The following is a 21,098-nucleotide window of genomic DNA, read 5'->3' as shown; positions in this document are numbered from 1 at the left end:
CAAATTAACAAGTAGTTTAAGAGCAGCAGTAAAATAACATTAGTGAGACTATATACAGGGGGTACCGGTACAGAGTCAATGTGCGGGGGCACCAGTTAGTCGGGTAATATGTACATACAGGTGGAGTTATTAAAGTAACTATGCAAAGATAATTACAGAGTAGTTGCGTCATAAAAGAGAGAGGTGGTGGGGGGGCAATGCAAATAGTCTGGGTAGCCATTTGAATAGATGTTCAGGAGTCTTATGGCTTTGGGGGTAAAAGCCTCTTGGACATAGACTAGGTGCTCCGGTACCGCTTGCCGTGCGGTAGCAGGGAGAACAATCTATGACTAGGGTGGCTGTGGAGTCTTTGACAATTTCTAGGGCCTTCCTCTGACACCGCCTGGTATAGATGTCCTGGATGGCAGGAAGCTTTGCCCCAGTGATGTACTGGGCCGTACGCACTACCCTCGGTCGTGCCTTTAGGCCAGAGACTGAACAGTTGCCATACCAGGCAGTGATGCAACCAGTCAGGATGCTCTCGATGATGCAGCTGTCGAAGCTTTTGAGGATCTGAGGACCCATGCCAAATCTTTTCAGACTCCTGAGGGGGAATAGGTTTTGTCGTGCCCTATTCACGACAGTCTTGGTGTGCTTGGACCATGTTAGTTTGTTGATGATGTGGACACCTAGGAACTTGAAGCTCTCAACCTGCTCCACTACAACCCCGTCGATGAGAATGGGGATGTGCTTGGCCCTCCTTTTCCTGTATATTAAATTTACATAAATATTCAGACCCTTTATTCAGTACTTTTGTTGAAGCACCTTTGGCAGTGAATACAGCCTTCAGTGTTCTTTGGTATGACGCTACAAGCTTGGCACACCTGTATTTGGGGAGTTTCTCCCACTTTTCTCTGCAGATCCTCTCAAGCTCGGTCAGGTTGGATGGGGAGCATCACTGCACAGCTATTTTCAGGTCTCTCCCGAGATGTTCGATCGGGTTCAAGTCCGGGCTCTAGCTGAGCCATTCAAGGAGATTCAGCGACTTGTCCCGAAGCCACTCCAGGGTTGTTTTGGCTGTGTGCTTAGGGTTGTTGTCTTGTTGGAAGGTGAACCTTCGCCTCAAGTCCTGAGCGCTCTGGAGCAGGTTTTCATCAAGGATCTCTCTGTACTTTGCTCTGTTCATCTTTTCCTCTATCCTGACTAGTCTCCCAGTCCCTGCTGCTGAAAAACATCCCCACAGCATGATGTTTCCACCACCATGCTTCACCATAGGGATGGTGCCAGGTTTCCTCCAGACGAGACCCTTGGCATTCAGGCCAAAGAGTTCAATCCTGGTTTCAACAGACAGACCATCTTGTTTCTCATGGTCAGAGTTTTTAGGTGCCTTTTGGCCAAGTCCAAGCGTGCTGTCATGTGCATTTCACTGAGGAGTGGCATCCGCCTGGCAGCTCTACCATCAAGGTCTGATTGGTGGAGTGCTGCAGAGATGTTTGTCTTTCTGGAAGGTTCTCCCATTTGTCATTGTTTAAGATGTTCTTACTTGTCTGCGTGAAGTGTTTAGATTTGATAGGGAAGCTGAAAGGTCAACTAAACTGTTTAAGGCATTCCACTGCCAAGCTTACATCTTCACTATTACAGTGAAATATTTTGTCCAGGAAGTTGATTGAATTTCTTGCTACTTAATTGTTTTTTGGTAAGTTTCTACACTACTTTCCTTCCATCTGTAGCATTTCTTAATGTTGTGCAGTTCCTATGGTGTTGATGCCTCACGATTGAGTATTGCTTCCTTCGAGTAGACTGTGAGTTGGCTGTGATCTGATAGGGGTGTCAGTGGGCTGACTGAACACTCTGAGATACTCTGGGTTGAGGTCAGTGAGAAAGTAATCTACAGTACTACTGCCAGTGGATGAGCTGTAGGTGTACCCACCATAGGAGTCTCCTCGAAGCCCACCATTGATTATGTACAGAGCTACAGTTTTTCTCTGAGATAATTTCCTTCTTAATTTCGAGCCAAATGTACCTGTTCTGACTCATTTAACAGAGTTTGTTAGTTCTGCTCTATACTAAATTAGCATACCCCCTGAGTCTCTTCCCTGTTTCACACCTGATAGTTTGGTGGATGAGACTACCAGCTCTCTGTAACCTAGAGGGCAACCAGTCCTCTATACCATGTTTCTTGTAGGATGACAATGTCTGCCTTTCCAATTTCTTTGAAGTCTTGGGTTCCTGCTTTTTAGGCCAAAGGCAGATCACCTCAGCCCTTGTATATTCCAGGATGAGATGGTAAAGGCTTTGTGTTCCATAGCCTCTAGTGTTCTTTCTGTATCACACAGAGAGTGCTCTGTCTGTGTGACTTTCTATTACGCTCTTTTTTTTCCCTCTTCTTTTTCTTCTCTCCTTTGTTCTCTGTCCGTCATCACCACAGCACAGTTTGGTTCTTTTAACATAACCGAGGCTTCACATCTCCTAGCAGTTGTCTTTTTTTCTTTCTTAGCCTATTGTGAAGGGCGTCGGCTGGGTGGAGAATGGAACTGCGGTAGCAGTGACTACACCGCTCCAGTAGAATAAACCTCGATACAGAGTAGAGTCCTACTCTCTCATTACATCAGACACGTTACTGTTAGAGCAGTCTTATGTGGATCGAGGCAAATTATTAATATAGCGATGAATCCTTTTCATGTTGGAAAGGGAGCTGTGCGGTTTGGTACATCAGTAACTCCCTGTTCTGTCTGAATATTGTTGAGATAAGATCATGCATGCAATAGTTACCATAGACCATCACATGGCTGCAATACTGTTCAGTCTTCAAGTCTGTTTGTCTCCTCAACATTGTTGCCTTTGTGTTTTGCTGTATTGCTCATTCTGCTAATGGCTAAATGACAGGCCTCCAGTATGATCTATACACATGATATAACATCATGCATATTAGTAGAAAATTCCATTTGTAACAATTGCAATATGTGAGTGTCAAGACAAAATGTTTTACTCATCAATCAACCGATCTCTCCCTCTTTCTCCAGGGGACAGAAGCGCAAGCTTGAGGAGGAAGAGGGGGAGTCGGCGGACGAGTCCACCAAGGATTCTAACGAGGAAGAGGAAGGAAGCAGCTCAGAGGCTGATGAGATGGCCGCTGCCCTGGATGCGGAGCTTAACGACTTCATGTGACCGCGATGAATTTGATTGGACAAATGAACTGGATGTTTGATTGGACGTTTGTGAACAATGACTCACAGAACCCCCCCCCCCCTGAGTTATCCCAGCAGCTTTTCAGCTACGTGGTACCTGAGAATCATTCTGTCTCTACGCTGTGTGTGTGCTTGTGTTTTATCGAGGTGAATGTGTTGTACAGAATGAAGAGGTAGGTTAGTACAGTAGCAAAGCGTTGGTGTGTAAATATAGTTGTAGATCATTTTTAGGGTTAATATAGAAACATTCGACAAACACATTTGTGGTGTTGTTTTATTGTGAGATAAAAAAATAGGATGTTTTACTTGAGTTTGTTTTTCTATTAAGACTTTTTTATATAAATTCAACAAATGATTAACTTTATTCATTGGTCATATGATGCCAAAGAGTTTGAACTCGGCCAATCAGAGCCTGCAGCTAAACATTTTACTCTTGACATCACATTCTGTGATCCTATTTCCTGTTGTTTTATTTTTAGGGGTTGATCATTAAAACGTTGTTACCAGCAGAAAGACTAAGATGCCTGAATGTGTCCCATTGGCTCTTTTCCTCTGTTCTTCTCTACCTTGGTGTTGGTGCCAGAGCCATATATAGAGGTCGATGTGCATGTATGACTCTGGTTGGTACCTTTTTATAAAGTCAACTGAGCTATCTGGGACAAACACCCAGGATGCACTGCAATATCAACATCATCCTCATCTTCATCATACCACTGTTAGTTATCAGCAGTCTATCTTTTGACTGACCTGGCTGAAAGCTCCAAGCAGGAAGTATATGAGTTGCACTGTGGCAGTCCTCCTGGCTCCACCAATGAGATTTGCCGGTCCTCCTGGCTCTGCCAATCAGCGGTGCCGGTCCACCTGGCTCCAACAATGGTCTTGATCAACATTTCCAACACCAACTAATGTGTTTACTTCGAAAGATTAGCTGGTCTCGACCACAGATGACTAGTCCCCAAGAGCCCATTTTAACATGGACAGCGTCATTTACGACTTTCACCACTTTGAACTAGTCAACTAGATGGGACTTCCTATGGGTTAAGGAATGATCACATAATTCCATCCAGGTCATCAGGAGGGATCAGCCAATGAATTATACTCGTAAGCGAGCGATAATGATCCATAACTCAGGTTGCAATATATCGGCAACCTTGGCTTTATATCTGTTCAAGCAACAGACTCCAGGTGGCAGTATGCACCCTTTCAGTTAGTTTGCCAACTTATAGAAATGGTAGAAGAAGAAAATGGACTACTTCAAAATGGGCTCGATGGCACTGCAGGTTTTCTGAGACGCAATAATGGGACAGATACAATGATGCCATGTCTATCTAAGTCTATGGTCGAGACCCAATTACCTGTCAAAAAGTTATATGGTCAAGACCCACCAACCAGGTCACTGCCACCACCTCCCCTCACTGGAGCCTGTGATGGTGGATGTGTTTTGTTGTTTTGCTTTGTGCCATTCTTATTAGGTCTTACAGCTACTTCTATCAGGTGATTTATGTTTTAGCCCGTTGCAGAGTCAATAATTTGCTAACGGCTACATTTCAGCCAGGTTATAGAGTTCAGCAAGTGTCGTAGTGTCCGCTGCTCTTAGTAGGGACATCAAACGTTCAGGCTGCTGCACAGACACTACGGAGGCTCTAGTCTAGGGCGCCTGGTTAAATTGTGTTTGAGAGCATTTTTTAACTCTCTAAATTGTTAGATGCGTAAGAAATAGATGCAATAGTTTGTGAGTAGGAAACATAACACTGAGTATATAAAACATTAAGGGCTGCTGCTCTTTCCATAACATGGCGAAAGCAATGATCCCTTATTGATGTCACTTGATAAATCCAATCAATCAGTGTAGATGAAGGGGAGAAGACCGGTTAAAGAATGATTTTTAATCCTTGAGACATGGATTGTGTATGTGTGCCATTCAGAGGGTGAATGGGCAAGACAAAATATTTAAGTGCCTTTGAACGGGGTAGGGTAGTAGGTGCCAGGCGCACCAGTTTGATTGTGTCAAGAACTGCAACGCTGCCAGGTTTTTCATGCTCAACAGTTTCCTGTGTCTATCAAGAATGGTCCACCACCCAAAGGGTGGGAAGCATTGGAGTCAACCTGGTCCAGCATCCCTGTGGAACTCTTTCAACACCTTAGAGTCCATTCCCCGATGAACTGAGGCAGTTCTGAGGGCAAAATGGGGGGGTGCCTCAATATAAGGAAGGAGTTCCTAATGTTTGGTATACTCAGAGCATATATCATTTTAAATTGACATGTTGAATTATTTTGCCATATTAAATAATTGTATTTTCCTCTAATTTCCCTAATGTGGACACTTTCTTTTACTACCTTACACAAACTTGCATTTACACCCCATAAAATCTCTACAAAAGTCGCTGGCCACACACCAATATACTGATTTGACAGTCCAACTATCACCTACCTACATACCAGCCAACCGTTGTCACTGTCGATATCCTATGCTGCGTCGTGATTCGTTGAAGTTGACTAACAGAAAAAGTGGTTTGTTCCCTTTTCCATGTTGGCAGACTCCTGAAATGAACATCCGATATTCTACAAGTCTTCATCTAACCAACCATGTACAGTGCCTTCAGAAAGTATTCACACCCCCTTTTCTAAATGTCATTGATCTAGGCACACTGTACCCCATAATGTCAAAGTGGAATTGTGTTTTACAAATTTCATTAAAAATTAAATGTCTTCAGTCAATAAGCATTCAAACCCTTTGTTATGGCAAGCCTAAATAAGTTCATGTTTACCATGATTCTTGAATGACTACCTCATCTCTGTGCCCCACACATACAATTATCTGTAAGGTCACTCAGCTGTGAATTTCATACACAGATTCAACCAAAGGCCAGGGAGGTTTTCCAATGCCTCACAAAGAAGGGCACCTATTGGTGAAGTTATGGATTGGATGGTGTATCAATACACCCAGTCACTACAAAGATACAGATGTCCGTCGTAACTCAGTTGCCGGGGAGGAAGGAAACCACTCAGGGATTTCACCATGAGGCCAATGGTGACTTTAAAACAGTTACAGAGTTTAATGGATCAACAACATTGTAGGAGGATGGATCAACAACATTGTAGTTACTCCACAATACTAACCTAAATGACAAGAGTGAAAAGAAGGAAGTCTGTACAGAAAATAAATATTCCAAAACATGCATCGTTGCAACAATGACCGAAAGTAATACTGCAGTAAATGTGCCAAAGCGATTTACTTTTAGTCCTGAATACAAAATGTTAAGTTTGGGTCAAATCCAATACAACACATTATTGAGTACCACTCTCCATATTTTCAAACACAGTGGTGGCTGCAGCATGTTATGGGTATGCTTGTAATTGTTAAGGACTGGGGAGTTTGCTTAGCACCATCCTGTTTTTTTATGCTGACAGAGGCAAAATCCTAGAGGAAAACCAAGTTCAGTCTGCTTTCCACCAGATGCTGGGAGATGCATTCACCTTTTCAGAGGACAATAACCTAAAACACAAGGCCAAATCTACACTGGAGTGGCTTACCAATTTACAATTTACAGTCTACTTGAAAATCTATGGCAAGACTTGAAAATGGTTGTCTAGCAGTGATCATCATCCAGTTTGACAGCTTGAAGAATTTACAATAAATATTAATGGGCAAATGTTGCACAATCCAGGTGTGGAAAGCTCTTCGACTTACCCAGAAAGACTCACAGCTGTAATCACCGGCAAAGGTGTTTCTACAAAGTATTGACTGTCAATACTTATATAAATTTGATGTATGTATTTCATTTTCAATAGATTTGCTTCAATTTCTAAAAACATGTTTTCACTTTGTCATTATGGGGTATTGTGTATAGCTGGGTAAGATTAATATATATACATGTAATCCATTTTGAATTCAGGCTGTAACACAACAAAATGTGGAATAAGTCAAGGGGTATGAATGATTTCTGAAGGCTCTGTATAGACTATTCCATGTTTCCGCGTGGTCTTTGAGTAGTGCTTGTTTAAACAGCGCTATAGCATGAACGTTTGCCCCCTGTCCTATTGATTTCAGAGTGATGTGGAAGTGATTCACAAAAAGTGTGTTGCGTTACACTTACCACGTTGGCGACCCACTTGAATCAAAATGCAACACTTCAAAATGGAGCTAGCTGTCTTCTGCAAGTTCTCCTCTAACCAGTGACGTCCACATTATAGCCTTATTCAGTGTGGCTTTTGAGCTGTTGGTTTTAACAGGATGTGCAACCTCATCTCACCTCTGTTGTGCAGTTGTGTTCTCCAGGTTGTCCTCTAACCTCCATACCCCCACAGATCTATGAGTGATTTATTGCTACAGTACAAGTCATATGATTACTATTGTTGTAGATGGTACATTTTGTGTTCGGTTTTCAAAATCACGAACTACATATCGGTTATTGATTTTGACTCTTTAATAGTGTTTTGACTTTGGGCTATATCAAAATGGCTTGTCAACAGAAAGCAGCGACAGCATGATTTTCAATTGAACTTTCAACATTAATTTCTAATGGCATTGTACTTAATCAGGTAAAAACTGCTGATTGAGTCCAATAATGTGCTGTGATTGATTTATTTTAATGAGACTGTGCATTCGGAAACTAATCAGAACCTTTACTCAGTACTTTGTTGAAGCAGTGATTCCAGCCTCCAGTCTTCTTGAGTATGATGCTACCAGCTTGGTACACTGTATTTGGGAAGTTTCTCCCATTCTTTTCTGCAGATCCTCTCAAGCTCTGTCAGGTTGGATGGGGAGCATCCCTGTACAGCTTTTTTCAGGTCTCTCCAGAGATGTTCGATCGTGTTCACGTCCAGGCTCTGGTGGGCCACTCAAGGACATTAAGAGACTTGTCCCAAAGCCACTCCTGCGTTGTCTTGACTGTGTGCTCAGGGTCGTTGTCCTGTTGCAAAGTGAACCCCAGTCTGGGGTCCTGAGCACTCTGAAGCAGGTTTTCATCAAGGATCTCACTGTACTTTGCTCCATTTAACTTTCCCTCGATCCTGACTAGTCTTCTGGTCCCTGTTGCTGGAAAAACATCTCCACAGCATGATGCTGCCACCACCATGCATCACCGTAGGGCGTGACGATTGGCGTTCAAGAGTTCAATCTTGGTTTCATCATACCAGAGAATCTTGTTTCTCATGGTCTGATAGTCCTTTAGGTGCCTTTTGGAATTCTCCAAGCGGGCTGTCATGTGCATTTTACTGAGGAGTGGCTTCTGTCTGGCTTGATTTGGGAGAGTGCTGTTGTCCTTCTGGAAGGTTCTCCCATCTCCTCAGAGGAACTCTGGTGCTATGTCGGAGTGACCATTGGCATCTTGGTCACCTCCCTGACCAAGGCCCTTCTCCCCCGATTGCTCAGTTTTAAATGGAAGTTTCTTCCCTTTTAGAATGATGGAGGTTCTTGGGGACCTTTAACTCTGCAGACATTTTTTTGGTACCCTTTCCCAGATCTGTGCCTCGAAACAATCCTGTCTCGGACCTCTACGACAATTCCTTCGACCTCATGGCTTGGTTTTTGCTCTGACATGCGCTGTCAGCTGTGAAACCTTATATAGACAAGTGTGTGCCTTTCCAAATCATATCCAATCAATTGAATTTACCAATATAGAAATATCTCAAGGATGATCAATGGGAACAGGATGCTCAATTTCGAGTCTCATGGGAAGGGTCTGAATACTTATGTAAATAAGGTATGTTTTTTATTTTGTATAAATTAGCAAACATTTCTAAAAACCTGTTTTCACTTTGTCATCATGGGGTATTGTGTGTAGATTGATGAGGATTTTAGAATAAGGCTGTAACACAACAATGTGGAAAAAGTCAATGGGTCTGAATACTTTCGGAATGCACTGTATACCAGAAATCACCAGAACGGGTTTGCCCTGCCTGCTCTTAGGTCGTTTTAGAATCCAGGGCTGCGATTGTTCAAGGGTGAGAGGTCATGGGTCAGGAGTTAAAGCTGTGATACTGTGTCCTCACCCAGAACATTGACTGCCACTTCATTATTAACCTGATTAGATAGATAGATAGATAGATAGATAGATAGATAGATAGATAGATAGATAGATAGATAGATAGATAGATAGATAGATAGATAGATAGATAGATAGATAGATAGATAGATAGATAGATAGATAGATAGATGAAATAGTTATTTTTTTCATTGTGTCATTTAAGCCATTCACCCCACCCTTGGTTGTTTTCTCTATTCTGTTTTGGTTTGTTATTATTTTCAATGAAAAGACTGATGTGTAAAAGTATTTGTATATTCTATTTCTTACTTGACCTGACAGAAAATATACTTTTCATTTAATAAATATTTGTTTTTTTAAATTGTCTTTGAAGTGTGTCTATCTCAATCTGTGTGTGTGTCTGTGTTGAGAAAAAGAACAAGTAACGAGTTCCCAGAGGTAAATCTGGTTGGTGCTGAGCTCAGTGGTGGCATTGAGCAGCAGTGAATAGAGATTTGTTTAGCCAGTCAGACTAACACACTTTTACAAACAATGTTTCTGTTGGAGGAAAAGCAGGCAGTCCATTACCTCTGGATGAACTGCTGCTCGCCCAGATATGGATCGTGCACACACTATACTCACCACACACACACACACACACACACACACACACACTATACTCACCACACACACACACACACACACACACACACTATACACACCACACACACACACACACACACACACACACACACACACACACACACACACACACACACACACTATACTCACCACACACACACACACACACACACTATACTCACCACACACACACACACACACACACACTATACTCACCACACACACACACACACACACACACACACACACACACACACTATACTCAACACACACACACACACACACACACACACACTATACTCACCACACACACACACACACACACTATACTCACCACACACACACACACACACACACACACTATAATCACCACACACACACACACACACTATACTCACCACACACACACACACACACTATACTCACAACACACACACACACACTATACTCACACACACACACACACACACACACACACACACTATACTCACCACACACACTATACACACACCATTCACACACTATACTCACCACACACACACACACACTATACTCACCACACACACACACACACACACACACACACACACACACACACACACACACACACACACACACACACACACACACACACACACACACACACACACACACTATACTCACCACACACACACACACACTATACTCACCACACACACACACACACTATACTCACCACACACACCATACACACACCATAGACACACTATACTCACCACACTATACTCACCACACACACACACACACTATACTCACCACACACACCATACACACACTATACTCACCACACACACACACTATACTCACCACACACACCATACACACACTATACTCACCACACACACATACTACACTCACCACACACACCATACACACACTATACTCACCACACACACACACACACTATACTCACACACACACACACACACACTATACTCACCACACACACCATACACACACTATACACACACTATACACACACCATACACACACCACACACACACTATACACACACCATACACACACCATACACACACTATACAAACACCATACACACACACACACACACACACACACTATACTCACCACACACACCATACACACACCACACACACCATACACACACCACACACACACTATACACACACCATACACACACTATACACACACCATACACACACCATACACACACACACTAGTGTTGTTTTACTTCACATCTCTGGGCCTCATTTCCCCCACCACCATGTCACAGGAGAAAAATGATTACCTCAACATATGGTCATAAGAGCGAGTTGATAGACTGGCAGTGAGCCGCATGTGACTTTATGATAAGATGATTGGATATGAACTGAGACTTTGTTGTTGTGGCTTCTTGGGTAATGAATTAATTATCCCTCGCTACAGTCAGTATGTCTACGGAAGCTCTGTGGAGTCTGACAGACTGACGTCTATCTACTGGAAAAATGCCTTGACAGCAAACTACTTTTTCCTCAGTTTTCGGCTGATTATGAGTTGATTTGGGACATTTTTTACGAGTAATATTAAATTTCAATCTGTCTTCGAAATGCTTACTCACTAATAGACCTGTATTCGCACGATTTATATTGCACCTTTTGACATTGTTGATCAATGGAAAATGGATTGAATCTGAAGAAATCCATTCCCAGCGACCATTAGGCCCTGTGCCAGACATCCCTCTCACACAACTTTTATAATTGATATATGTGTAATGATATGTAACGAATAGAGTTTATTGTACCGATGCTTCCCAAATGGCACCCTATTCCCTATATATATTGCATTACTAGTGCACTAAATAGGGAGTAGGGTGCCGTTCGAGACCACTCTAATGTATGGAACCTGAAATGCACCTCTGGGTTTCTCATCATCACAGAGACAGTCTCATTGTCTGAATGTACATTACACAGCAGGAGTCATCATGCAGAAGTTGATTAGTAGTTTGTAATGATGGGAAGGGGATGGAGACCAAGGGACTGTAACTGGGGAGAAAAACATGAGACTTTCAAAGCATTTTCATTAGAATTTTCTATTTGACCATATCCTTATTCTGCAGACAAGATCCTAGCATATAACGTAGTGTTTAGTTGTAACTGATCTTCCACAGAGATGGTCTCATTGATCTCATTTAAGCAAATGTTTTATTCGGTGTGAAATTATAATCTTCCATTAGGAGTGAAATGCAATATATACGTCTCTGTACAAGTATGCTATATACAGGCTTTACAGTTGTCTGTTTTATGCCGTTAAATCATTGAAATGGGTGTCCAGGTGAGGTGTTGGTTATGGTCCTCCACCTCTCTCTCCATCCCTCCATTCCTCTATCCCTCTCTCCATCCCTCCATTCCTCTATCCCTCTCTCCATCCATCCATTCCTCTATCCCTCTCTCCATCCCTCCATTCCTCTATCCCTCTCTCCATCCCTCCATTCCTCTATCCCTCTCTCCATCCCTCCATTCCTCTATCCCTCTCTCCATCCCTCCATTCCTCTATCCCTCTCTCCATCCATCCCCTCCATTCCTCTCCATCCCTCCATTCCTCTTCTCCATCCCTCCATTCCTCTATCCCTCTCTCCATCCCTCCATTCCTCTATCCCTCCCTCCATTCCTCTATCCCTCTCTCCATCCCTCCATTCCTCTATCCCTCTCTCCATCCATCACCCTTAGTCAGGAGGTCTTAGAGTGGCAGGGTAGGTGAGGAAAAAGATCACTCAGACGAATCCTCTCTTTCACACCGGGATCCCTCCATCCCTGTTCCGGATGATTGACAGGTGGTTCATCGTTCATTCCACGATTCTGTCGAGTTGGCTTTTCCGCTCTTATCTTCTTGTTCTGCTGTATTTTCTCCTGTTTTAGGTGTCGTTCACATCTGTCTCCAGCCTAACTGACACAACTCCCAGCCAATGGTCCTTCTGGTCTGGTTGACATGTGAAGACCAAACCTATCTCAGCAGGTTTAGGTCCCCTGGGGACGGGAGTATTTGAGACGGTAAATCACTGTGGAGAGGAGAGAGAAGAGGAGACCACAGAAGAAGAAGCGCTTCTAACCTCAGGGTCTTTCTTGGATAAGTACTGGTAAAATAAGAGTTTATGTAGTCTCATCTTCTATGGTTAGGTTTCACAGATTCAAACATTAAGTCTCTCAGGCCGTCTCTGTTTCTACATGGTGTGAAGCCTTCTGCTTCTTTCTTTTACCGTCTATACTGCCTGACCAACCTGCTGCTGTCTCCATATACCTGTAGTTGTAAACTGTACAGGTTGCCATTTCAGAGATTAGTTCAAGGGAGGCCAATTTGCTACATGAGCTGTAGTCTCTCTGGGTTCCGAGATTACATGAGCTGTCAACTATGATATGTTTCGCTTCTGTAGCAACAGGGTACCTCTACTCTTTTCATAGTAGCTTGTCCTCTACTCTTTAAAGGGAACAGTTTCCCCTGTGAACTTGGACCTTTCCTGAAGGTAAAGACATCCTACAGATCTCCTATGTCCCACAGCTCTCTCCTCATCCCAAGATACCACCCTTAAACAGGGTTGTTAGAATGTCAGGCTTTGCTCTCCTGTATGTAGGCCAGGAAGAGGCAACCAAACCGGCTGTTAGTGGAAAGGTCTTCAAACAGAAAGGTTCTGTTAACAGGAGATTGAGGATTGACGACTGAGCACCCTGAGTTCACCAATATAGCAGCATGAGCATCAAAGTTATTACTCAAATCCATTACAATCAATGTGGTTTGTCATGAGAATATATGTGGGGATGTGTGGCATATACTTTTGAATAAAGCATCATTCTTCTTTATTGTCAATTATCGAAACTGCAAGAATTTGACGATTTATTGCATAAATTGGTTGGGTTGGCAGGGGTGTGTGAGGGTACTACAGTAAATCAACTCTGAGTGTTGCTCCCTTAACACAGCAGATGATGGAGGGATGCCATTCAGACGCATGACAGAACACATTCAATCATCACACAATAGTGTTCAAACTGCCCGGCCGGGCTTTACTGTCATGGATCAGTAACATACTGCCGCCATGCAAGTTTCTCAAGTTCTGTTTGAATGGTTTTTCAAATTAACATCAGGGTTAGACTAGTTTCTGAGTGAACCTCCAGCTGCCTTTCACAGGGGCTGTGTATGCTTCCCAAATGGCACTCTATTCCCTATATAGTGGGACCCCTATGGGCGCTGGCCAAAAGTCATGTGAACTTTAAAGGGAATAAAGGGTCATTGGAGATGGCCTGTTTCCTGGTTGTCCTGCTTGCAGACTGAGTAAAGCCACCTTTTGAAAACATGGTTTTGGAGCTATTGAGTGCTTCCCAGTCTTAGGTTCCCAAAATAACTCCTGGACTGTATTTCAATAGCTGCAGTGTAAATCTGATCATGTATTTAGTGCTGCTGGTAATAACTGGGTCAGTTCAACCAAACAAGACAGAGGCTTGTGTGTGTTTTTCTGTGTGTGTGTGTTTGTGTGTGTTTTTTTCTGTGTGTGTGTGTGTGTGTGTGTGTGTGTGTGTGTGTGTGTGTGTGTGTTGTGTGTGTGTTTTTTTCTGTGTGTGTGTGTGTGTGTGTGTGTGTGTGTGTGTGTGTGTGTGTGTGTGTGTGTGTGTGTGTGTGTGTGTGTGTGTGTGTGTGTGCTGGTTTGGGAGCAACTATTCCGTGCCAACGGTGCTACTGTCAAAGTGAATGAAAAATGACTTTGTTATTTTTGCTCTGTAACTCAGTCATGTCCCTCTCACATGCTTATTACATATCCCTCTTTGTCTGTCAGCCTGTGACTCTGTCCCTTGTGTCAGCCGTAGTGACAGGGCATATTATTCAGCATCCCAGACCTCAACAGCCAATTTCGGCTCCTCCAGTCATACAGAGGTGGGTTGTTAATGCTGTGGGTATTTTTGTCCAACGGCAGAGTAGCGTTTTAGCTGCTGCTTATTTTAAATATTAAAGTGGAGTACATTATGGCAGCATGCACCTATTTGACTTTAGAAATCCATGAATTGACAATGTAATGGAGGGTTTTAAAGTTAAAACAATGTCACCAGAGCTCACAAAGAGGTAGAAGCCTGAGGGGACCCCTTGTGACATCACAGATGGACCTGGGGAAAACACAATATGTTAAATTAGAAATGTTTTATCTGAACTATACTGGGTCCAGTAAGAAATAGTTGGACTTGGAGATTTGACAGTGCTGTGCAGATACCATTCTTCTCTCTATCTCTGAGACATTAGGGGATCACTGGCTTCAATATTACCTTCTAGGAACGTTGGATTTATTTATAGTACCTATGTATATATTCAACCGAAATGTTCTCAATGATTTGTGCTGTAATTTCACTCTCACTGTACAAACTCCATTGAAATTGACTTTAGTCTTTGCCCAGTTCACTATTCCCTTTCAAATAAGATTAACCTTGAACCAAAATACCAGGAACCCTGTATTTTAGGTAACACCTGGAGCCATGTCTTTGATGCTCCTTCTGAACTTGACCTTTAGAATCATGAAGTTTATCTCAAAGCAGAACCAGAGGTCTGAGAGCTCCTGTAAATGTCCTGATGGCCATGTCCTTGTTCCACCACACAGTCTGCCTATCACCGTGCTCCCTTAGGTCGCTTCACAAGGATTCTGACAGAGCTAACAAGCACACAACAACCTTCCCTTTATAATATCCTTGCTCTCCGATGGCTTCTGTGTTGTATACACTAGCTGTTACGAGGCTAGCTCATCATACTCAGACAGTCGATGAAGATCATTTCCTTTTATATAGTGATTGGCTTATACATTTTTCAGGAATCCCTACAGTATAAATGAATAGTAGGAATAATCATATTTTCATTGATGGTGAGATATTATACATTGAGGGAATTTGTATTTTGGGAGTTTCTCCCATTCTTCTCTTTAGATGCTCTCAAGTTCTGTCGAATTGGATGGGGAGCGTTGCTGCACAGCTATTTTCAGGTCTCTCCAGAGATGTTCGATCAGGTTCAAGTCCGGGCTCTAGCTGTGGCAGTCAAGGACATTCTGAGACTTCTCGTTGTCCTGTTTGAAGGTGAATCTTCGCCCCAATCTGAGGTCCTTAATGCTCTGGAGCAGGTTTTCATCAAGGATCTCTCTGTACTTTGCTCTGTTCATCTTTCCCTCGATCCTGACAAGTCTCCCAGTCCCTGCTGATGAAAAACATCCCCACAGCATAATGCTGCCACCGCCATGCTTCACCGTAAGGATGGTGCCAGGTTTCCTCCAGATGTGACGCCTGGCATTCAGGCCAAAGAGTTCAATCATGGTTTCATCAGACCAGAGAATGTTGTTTCTCATGGTCTGAGAGGCCTTTAAGTGCCTTTTGGCAAACTCCAAGCAGGCTATCATGTGCCTTTTACTGAACAGTGGCTTCTGTCTGGCCACTCTACCATCAAGGCCTGATTGGTGGAGTGCTGCAGAGATGGTTGTCCTTCTGGAAGGTTCTCCCATCTCCACAGAGGAGCTCTGGAGCTCTGTCTTAGTGACCATCTGGTTTTTGGTCACCTCCCTGTCCAAGGCCCTTCTCCCCCGATTACTCAGTTTAGCCCGGCGTCCAGCTCTAGGAAGAGTCTTGGTGGTTCCAAACTTCTTCCATTTAAGAATGATGGAGACCGCCGTGTTCTTGGGGACCTTCAATGCTGCGTACATTTTTTGGTACCCTTCCCCAGATCTGTGCCTCGACACAATCCTTTCTCTGAGCTCTACGGACAATTTCTTGATTTTTGCTCTGACATACACTGTCAACTGTGGGACCTTATATAGACAGGTGTGTGTGTGACTTTCCAAATCATGTTCAATCAATTGAATTTACCACAGGTGGACTCCAATCATCTCAAGGATGATTGGAGTCCATGATCAATGTCAACAAGATGCACCTGAGCTAAATTTTGAGTGTAATAGCAAAGGTTCTGAATACTTTTGTAAAGAAGTCTTTTTTTTTACCCCTTTTTCTCCCCAATTTCGTGGTATCCAATTGTTTTAGTAGCTACTATCTTGTCTCATCGCTACAACTCCCGTACGGGCTCGGGAGAGACGAAGGTTGAAAGTCATGCGTCCTCCGATACACAACCCAACCAAGCCGCACTGCTTCTTAACACAGCGCGCATCCAACCCGGAAGCCAGCCGCACCAATGTGGCGGAGGAAACACCGTGCACCTGGCAACCTTGGTTAGTGCGCACTGCGCCCGGCCCGCCACAGGAGTCACTGGTGCGCAATGAGACAAGGACCTCCCGGTCGCGGCCGGTTACGACAGAGCCTGGGTGCTGCAGTACAGCACCCTTAACCACTGCGCCACCCGGGATGCTAATACCTATTTTTTAAATGGATTTTTTAAAGCTTTGTCATTATGGGGTGTTGTGTGTAGATTGCTGAATATTTGTTTGTTTTTTAATCAATTTTAGAATAAGGCTGTAACATAACAAAATGTTGGAAAAGTCAAGGGGTCTGAATACTTTCCGAAGGCACAGTACTTCAGCTGGGATTGGTTTACACTAAAATATATAGAAACGCAACATGGAATTATTTAAAATATTTTTATTGAGTTACGGTTCATTATTGGAAATTGGTTAATTTTAATTCATTAATTAGACCCTAATCTATGGATTTCACATGACGAGAAATACAGATATCCTACAGATATACATCTGTTGGTCACAGATATGTTTTTAAAAAAGGTAGGGCATGGATTAGAATATCAGTCAGTATCTGATGTGATCACAATTTGCCTCATGCAGCATGACACAGCTCCTTCACATAGTGTTGATCAGACTGTTAATTGTGGCCTGTGGAATGTTGCCCCACTCCTCTTCAATGGCTGTGAGAAGTTGCTGGATATTGGCGGGAACTGGAACACGCTGTCGTAAATGTCAATCCAGAGCATCCCAAACATGCTCATTGGGTGACATGTCTGGTGAGTATATGTAGGCCTTGGAAGAACTGGGACATTTTCAGCTCCCAGGAATTTTAGACAGATCCTTGCTGAATGGGGCCGATAATTATCCTGCTGGAACATGAGGTGATGGGGGTGGATGAATGGCACCACAATTGGCCTCAGTATCTCGTCACGGTATCTCTGTACATTGAAATTGCCATAAAAAAAATGCAATTGTGTTTGTGGCCGTAGCTTATGCCTGCCCATACCATAACCCCACCGCCACCATGGGGTACTCTGTTCACATTGTTGACATCAGAGTATCTGAGGGGGGCTGAAACTGTGGACATTTTTGAAACAGGTCTTTAAACACACATTTTTCGCTTTGCTTTTCCTTAGGGTGCTTTTTAGTCGTTCAGTTTTCGTTGTTATTCTTTTGTTATTTTTCCTCTTATGTTTGTTTTGTACTAAATATTTCCTGTGAGCACATTGTGTTGAATTCCATGTCTGAAATGTGCTGTATAAATAAAGCTTGATTTGATCAACAAACCGCTCGCCCACATGATGCCATATGCGTGAATTGCCATCTGTCTAATACAGTTGAAACCGGGATTCATCCTTGAAGAGCACACTTCTCCAGCATGCCACTGGTCATTGAAGATGATCATTTTCCCACTGACGTTGGTGAGGACGACGATCATGCAGATGACCTTCCCTGAGACGGTTTATTACAGTTTGTGCAGAAATTATTATTTGGTTGTGCAAACACATAGTTTAATCAGCTGTCTGGGTGGCTGGTCTCAGACGATCCCGCAGATGAAGAAGCTGAATGTGGAGGTCCTGGGCTGGCATGGTTACACGTGGTCTGCAGATGTGAGGCCTTGTCACACCCTGACCGTAGAGAGCTTTTTATGTCTCTATTTTGGTATGGTCAGGGTGTGATTTGGGTGGGCATTCTATGTCCCTGTTCTATGTTTTGTATTTTTTTTGTTTTGGCCGGGTATGGTTCTCAATCAGGGACAGCTGTTGTCTCTGATTGGGAACCAAACTTAGGTAGCTTTTTCCCACATGAGTTTTGTGGGTAATTATTTTCTGTTTTGTGTTTGCACTTTACGGGACTGTTTCGGTTTCATTTATTTTCTTGTTATTTTGTATTAGTGTTCAGTTCAATAAACAAACATGAACACTGCCACGCTGCGCTTTGGTCCGACTACTCTTCCTCATCCGACAACGAAAGCCGTTACAGGCCTGTTGGACATACTACCAAACTCTCTAAACGACATTGGGAGGCGGCTTATGGTAGAGAAATTAAGATTAAATTCTCTGGCAACAGCTCTGGTGGACATTCCTGCAGTCAGCATGCCAATTGCACGCTCCCTCAAAACTTGAGACATCTATGACAATGTGTTATGAGACAAAACTGCACATTTTACAGTGGCCTGTTATTGTCCCCAGCACAAGGTGCACCTAAGTAATGATCATGCTGTTTAGTCAGCTTCTTGATATGCCACACCTTTCAGGTGGATGGATTATCTTGGCAAAGGAGAAATGCTCTCTTACAGGGAGGTAATACGTTTTTTGTGCGTATAGAACATGTCTGGGATCTTTTATTTCAGCTTATGATACATGGGATCAGTACTTTACATGTTGCGTTTATATTTTTGTTCAGTGTAGCTGTCCTAGTGCAATGGAACCAATGCCATAGTCCCCAAAGTGCAAACCACTCCAGACCGGCTCAGTTGATGAGAACCTTCTAGGGTAGCATAGAGCCTGGAGATATTTAGAGAGACTTTGAGGCTTTAATGTTTGGACGTGAGAGATCATCATGGTTTTCATTTTCAAGTACTGTGTAGCCCCTTTAATAAATGTTGGCTTCACCAGCTTCTTGGAAACTTACACAGTATGTGCTTGAATACTTGAGCCTCACGGAAAAACTAGCAGTGCACAGTGCTGAGGTCTCGGATGCTGTTGTCGGCACACAGTGATACATGATTCCAATCGCCTTCTATACATTACAAGACCTTATAATAGGTGGGCTGACAAGAAGACAGAAGAAAGGCACAAACTCTCTAACATCTGCAACAGAAGACATTTCGTAAGAACCATGACAGTAGCTGTAGCCTACAGTATACGGTTTGGCGGTTAAATGTGAGGTGGAGAAAGGAGGAGGAGGAGGAGGATGACGCCCACAGCAGCATCCTACCAAAAAGTCTGGGTCCTGTGACGTTGTCTTTTTGTAGAAGATGGAGGGTCAGAACTGCCTCTTGTAAAAACTGCCTCTCAGCATCAGGCTACTGTAGTGGCATGAGTTGTAAATAAACTGGATTTATTTCATTGTAAATACTTTACTGTAAATACATTTGGGTGAGTGAATTCCAATCTTTCCTATCTTTTTAGCTGGACATGAGTCACGATTCATCTCAGGAATATAATTTATTTGTCCGCCACAGAGAAAGCTTGTTCTAATTGTGTACAGTAGGCCTACCTACTAATTACCAGGGTTCTTCTCTTTCACTCTCCTCTCTTCTGTCATTGTCTTACGTCAGATGGCATCACTCCTGCGTGATAGTCGTCCCTCAGTGCAGACAACGCTCTTCAGTATTACACAACACAAGTCTCCCTTTCAGACAGGACCAATCAGGAGAGGAAGGGTTCTGACATCACAGTAAGATTATGCATTATTGAATCTCTTCTGCACCTTCATGTCTACTTTACAAACCTCACACACACGTTTCTCTAAGATGTGCCACAAAACTACACACACACACTCCTCCCGGAGACATGCCACAGTTCCCCCTCTCATCTCTCTCTTTTGCTCCTCTTCTCTTGCTCTCCGCGCTCCAACTCTCAGCGCTCCAGTAAAACAAACACACACTCCGTGGCGTCTCAGTAGTCCCGTCGCGATGGCCCCCGTGGTCAGGTGTGTTTACATCGTCGTCTTTCAAGAGGTTACAGATAAAGAGGTTCTGAGAATTGAAGCTGAGATTATAGGAAGAGATGACATTATTCTGCTCCTTGTCCTGTGAACGAGGGTCGTGCAGTTCAGTTATCTAGTTAGGAAATACTGAGACACTTAATAATAAAGAATTGAGGAAACATAGATCTTTAGCTGCCGTATACCTGTTCATTTCTACTATATGTTTGCACTTCTATTCTTAGGTTTGACAATATCGAATCTATACCTGGTACCATGTTTGTGAAAGTGTGTTTGAATGTGCTTGCCTACTTTTCATCTAATTTCATCTAATCAATTAAAGTTTAATGAAACTGGATGCAGTGCATATTTACAAGAGTTATGGATTTATATGCAAAGCTGGTCTCTGTTAGTGGTTGGTGGCTGTTGGGTCTTTATCAATATAACCAGAGAAGCAGAGGCAAAGCCAGAGATTTC

The 21,098-nt window shown here is 43.1% G+C and overlaps 1 protein-coding gene across 3 annotated transcripts in view; it reads left to right on the top strand.

Annotated features, from left to right (window-relative positions):
• The window catches only part of ctdp1 (CTD (carboxy-terminal domain, RNA polymerase II, polypeptide A) phosphatase, subunit 1), a 132,171-nt gene extending 128,495 nt beyond the window's left edge, over positions 1 to 3,676 (top strand). For all 3 annotated transcript variants that reach the window (XM_046327576.1, XM_046327577.1, XM_046327575.1), the window contains one exon: positions 3,003 to 3,676. In XM_046327576.1, the coding sequence (XP_046183532.1) occupies positions 3,003 to 3,147 (145 nt within the window). In that variant the 3' untranslated portion in view covers positions 3,148 to 3,676. The remainder of the gene's footprint in view (positions 1 to 3,002) is intronic.
• The last annotated feature ends 17,422 nt before the right edge of the window (positions 3,677 to 21,098 follow it).

The sequence above is a fragment of the Oncorhynchus gorbuscha genome, linkage group LG24 (genome assembly GCF_021184085.1).
Source record: "Oncorhynchus gorbuscha isolate QuinsamMale2020 ecotype Even-year linkage group LG24, OgorEven_v1.0, whole genome shotgun sequence".
Classification (NCBI taxonomy): Eukaryota; Metazoa; Chordata; class Actinopteri; order Salmoniformes; family Salmonidae; genus Oncorhynchus; species Oncorhynchus gorbuscha.
Note: the sequence above shows the minus strand (reverse complement) of the source record. Positions and strands in the feature narration are given on the sequence as shown.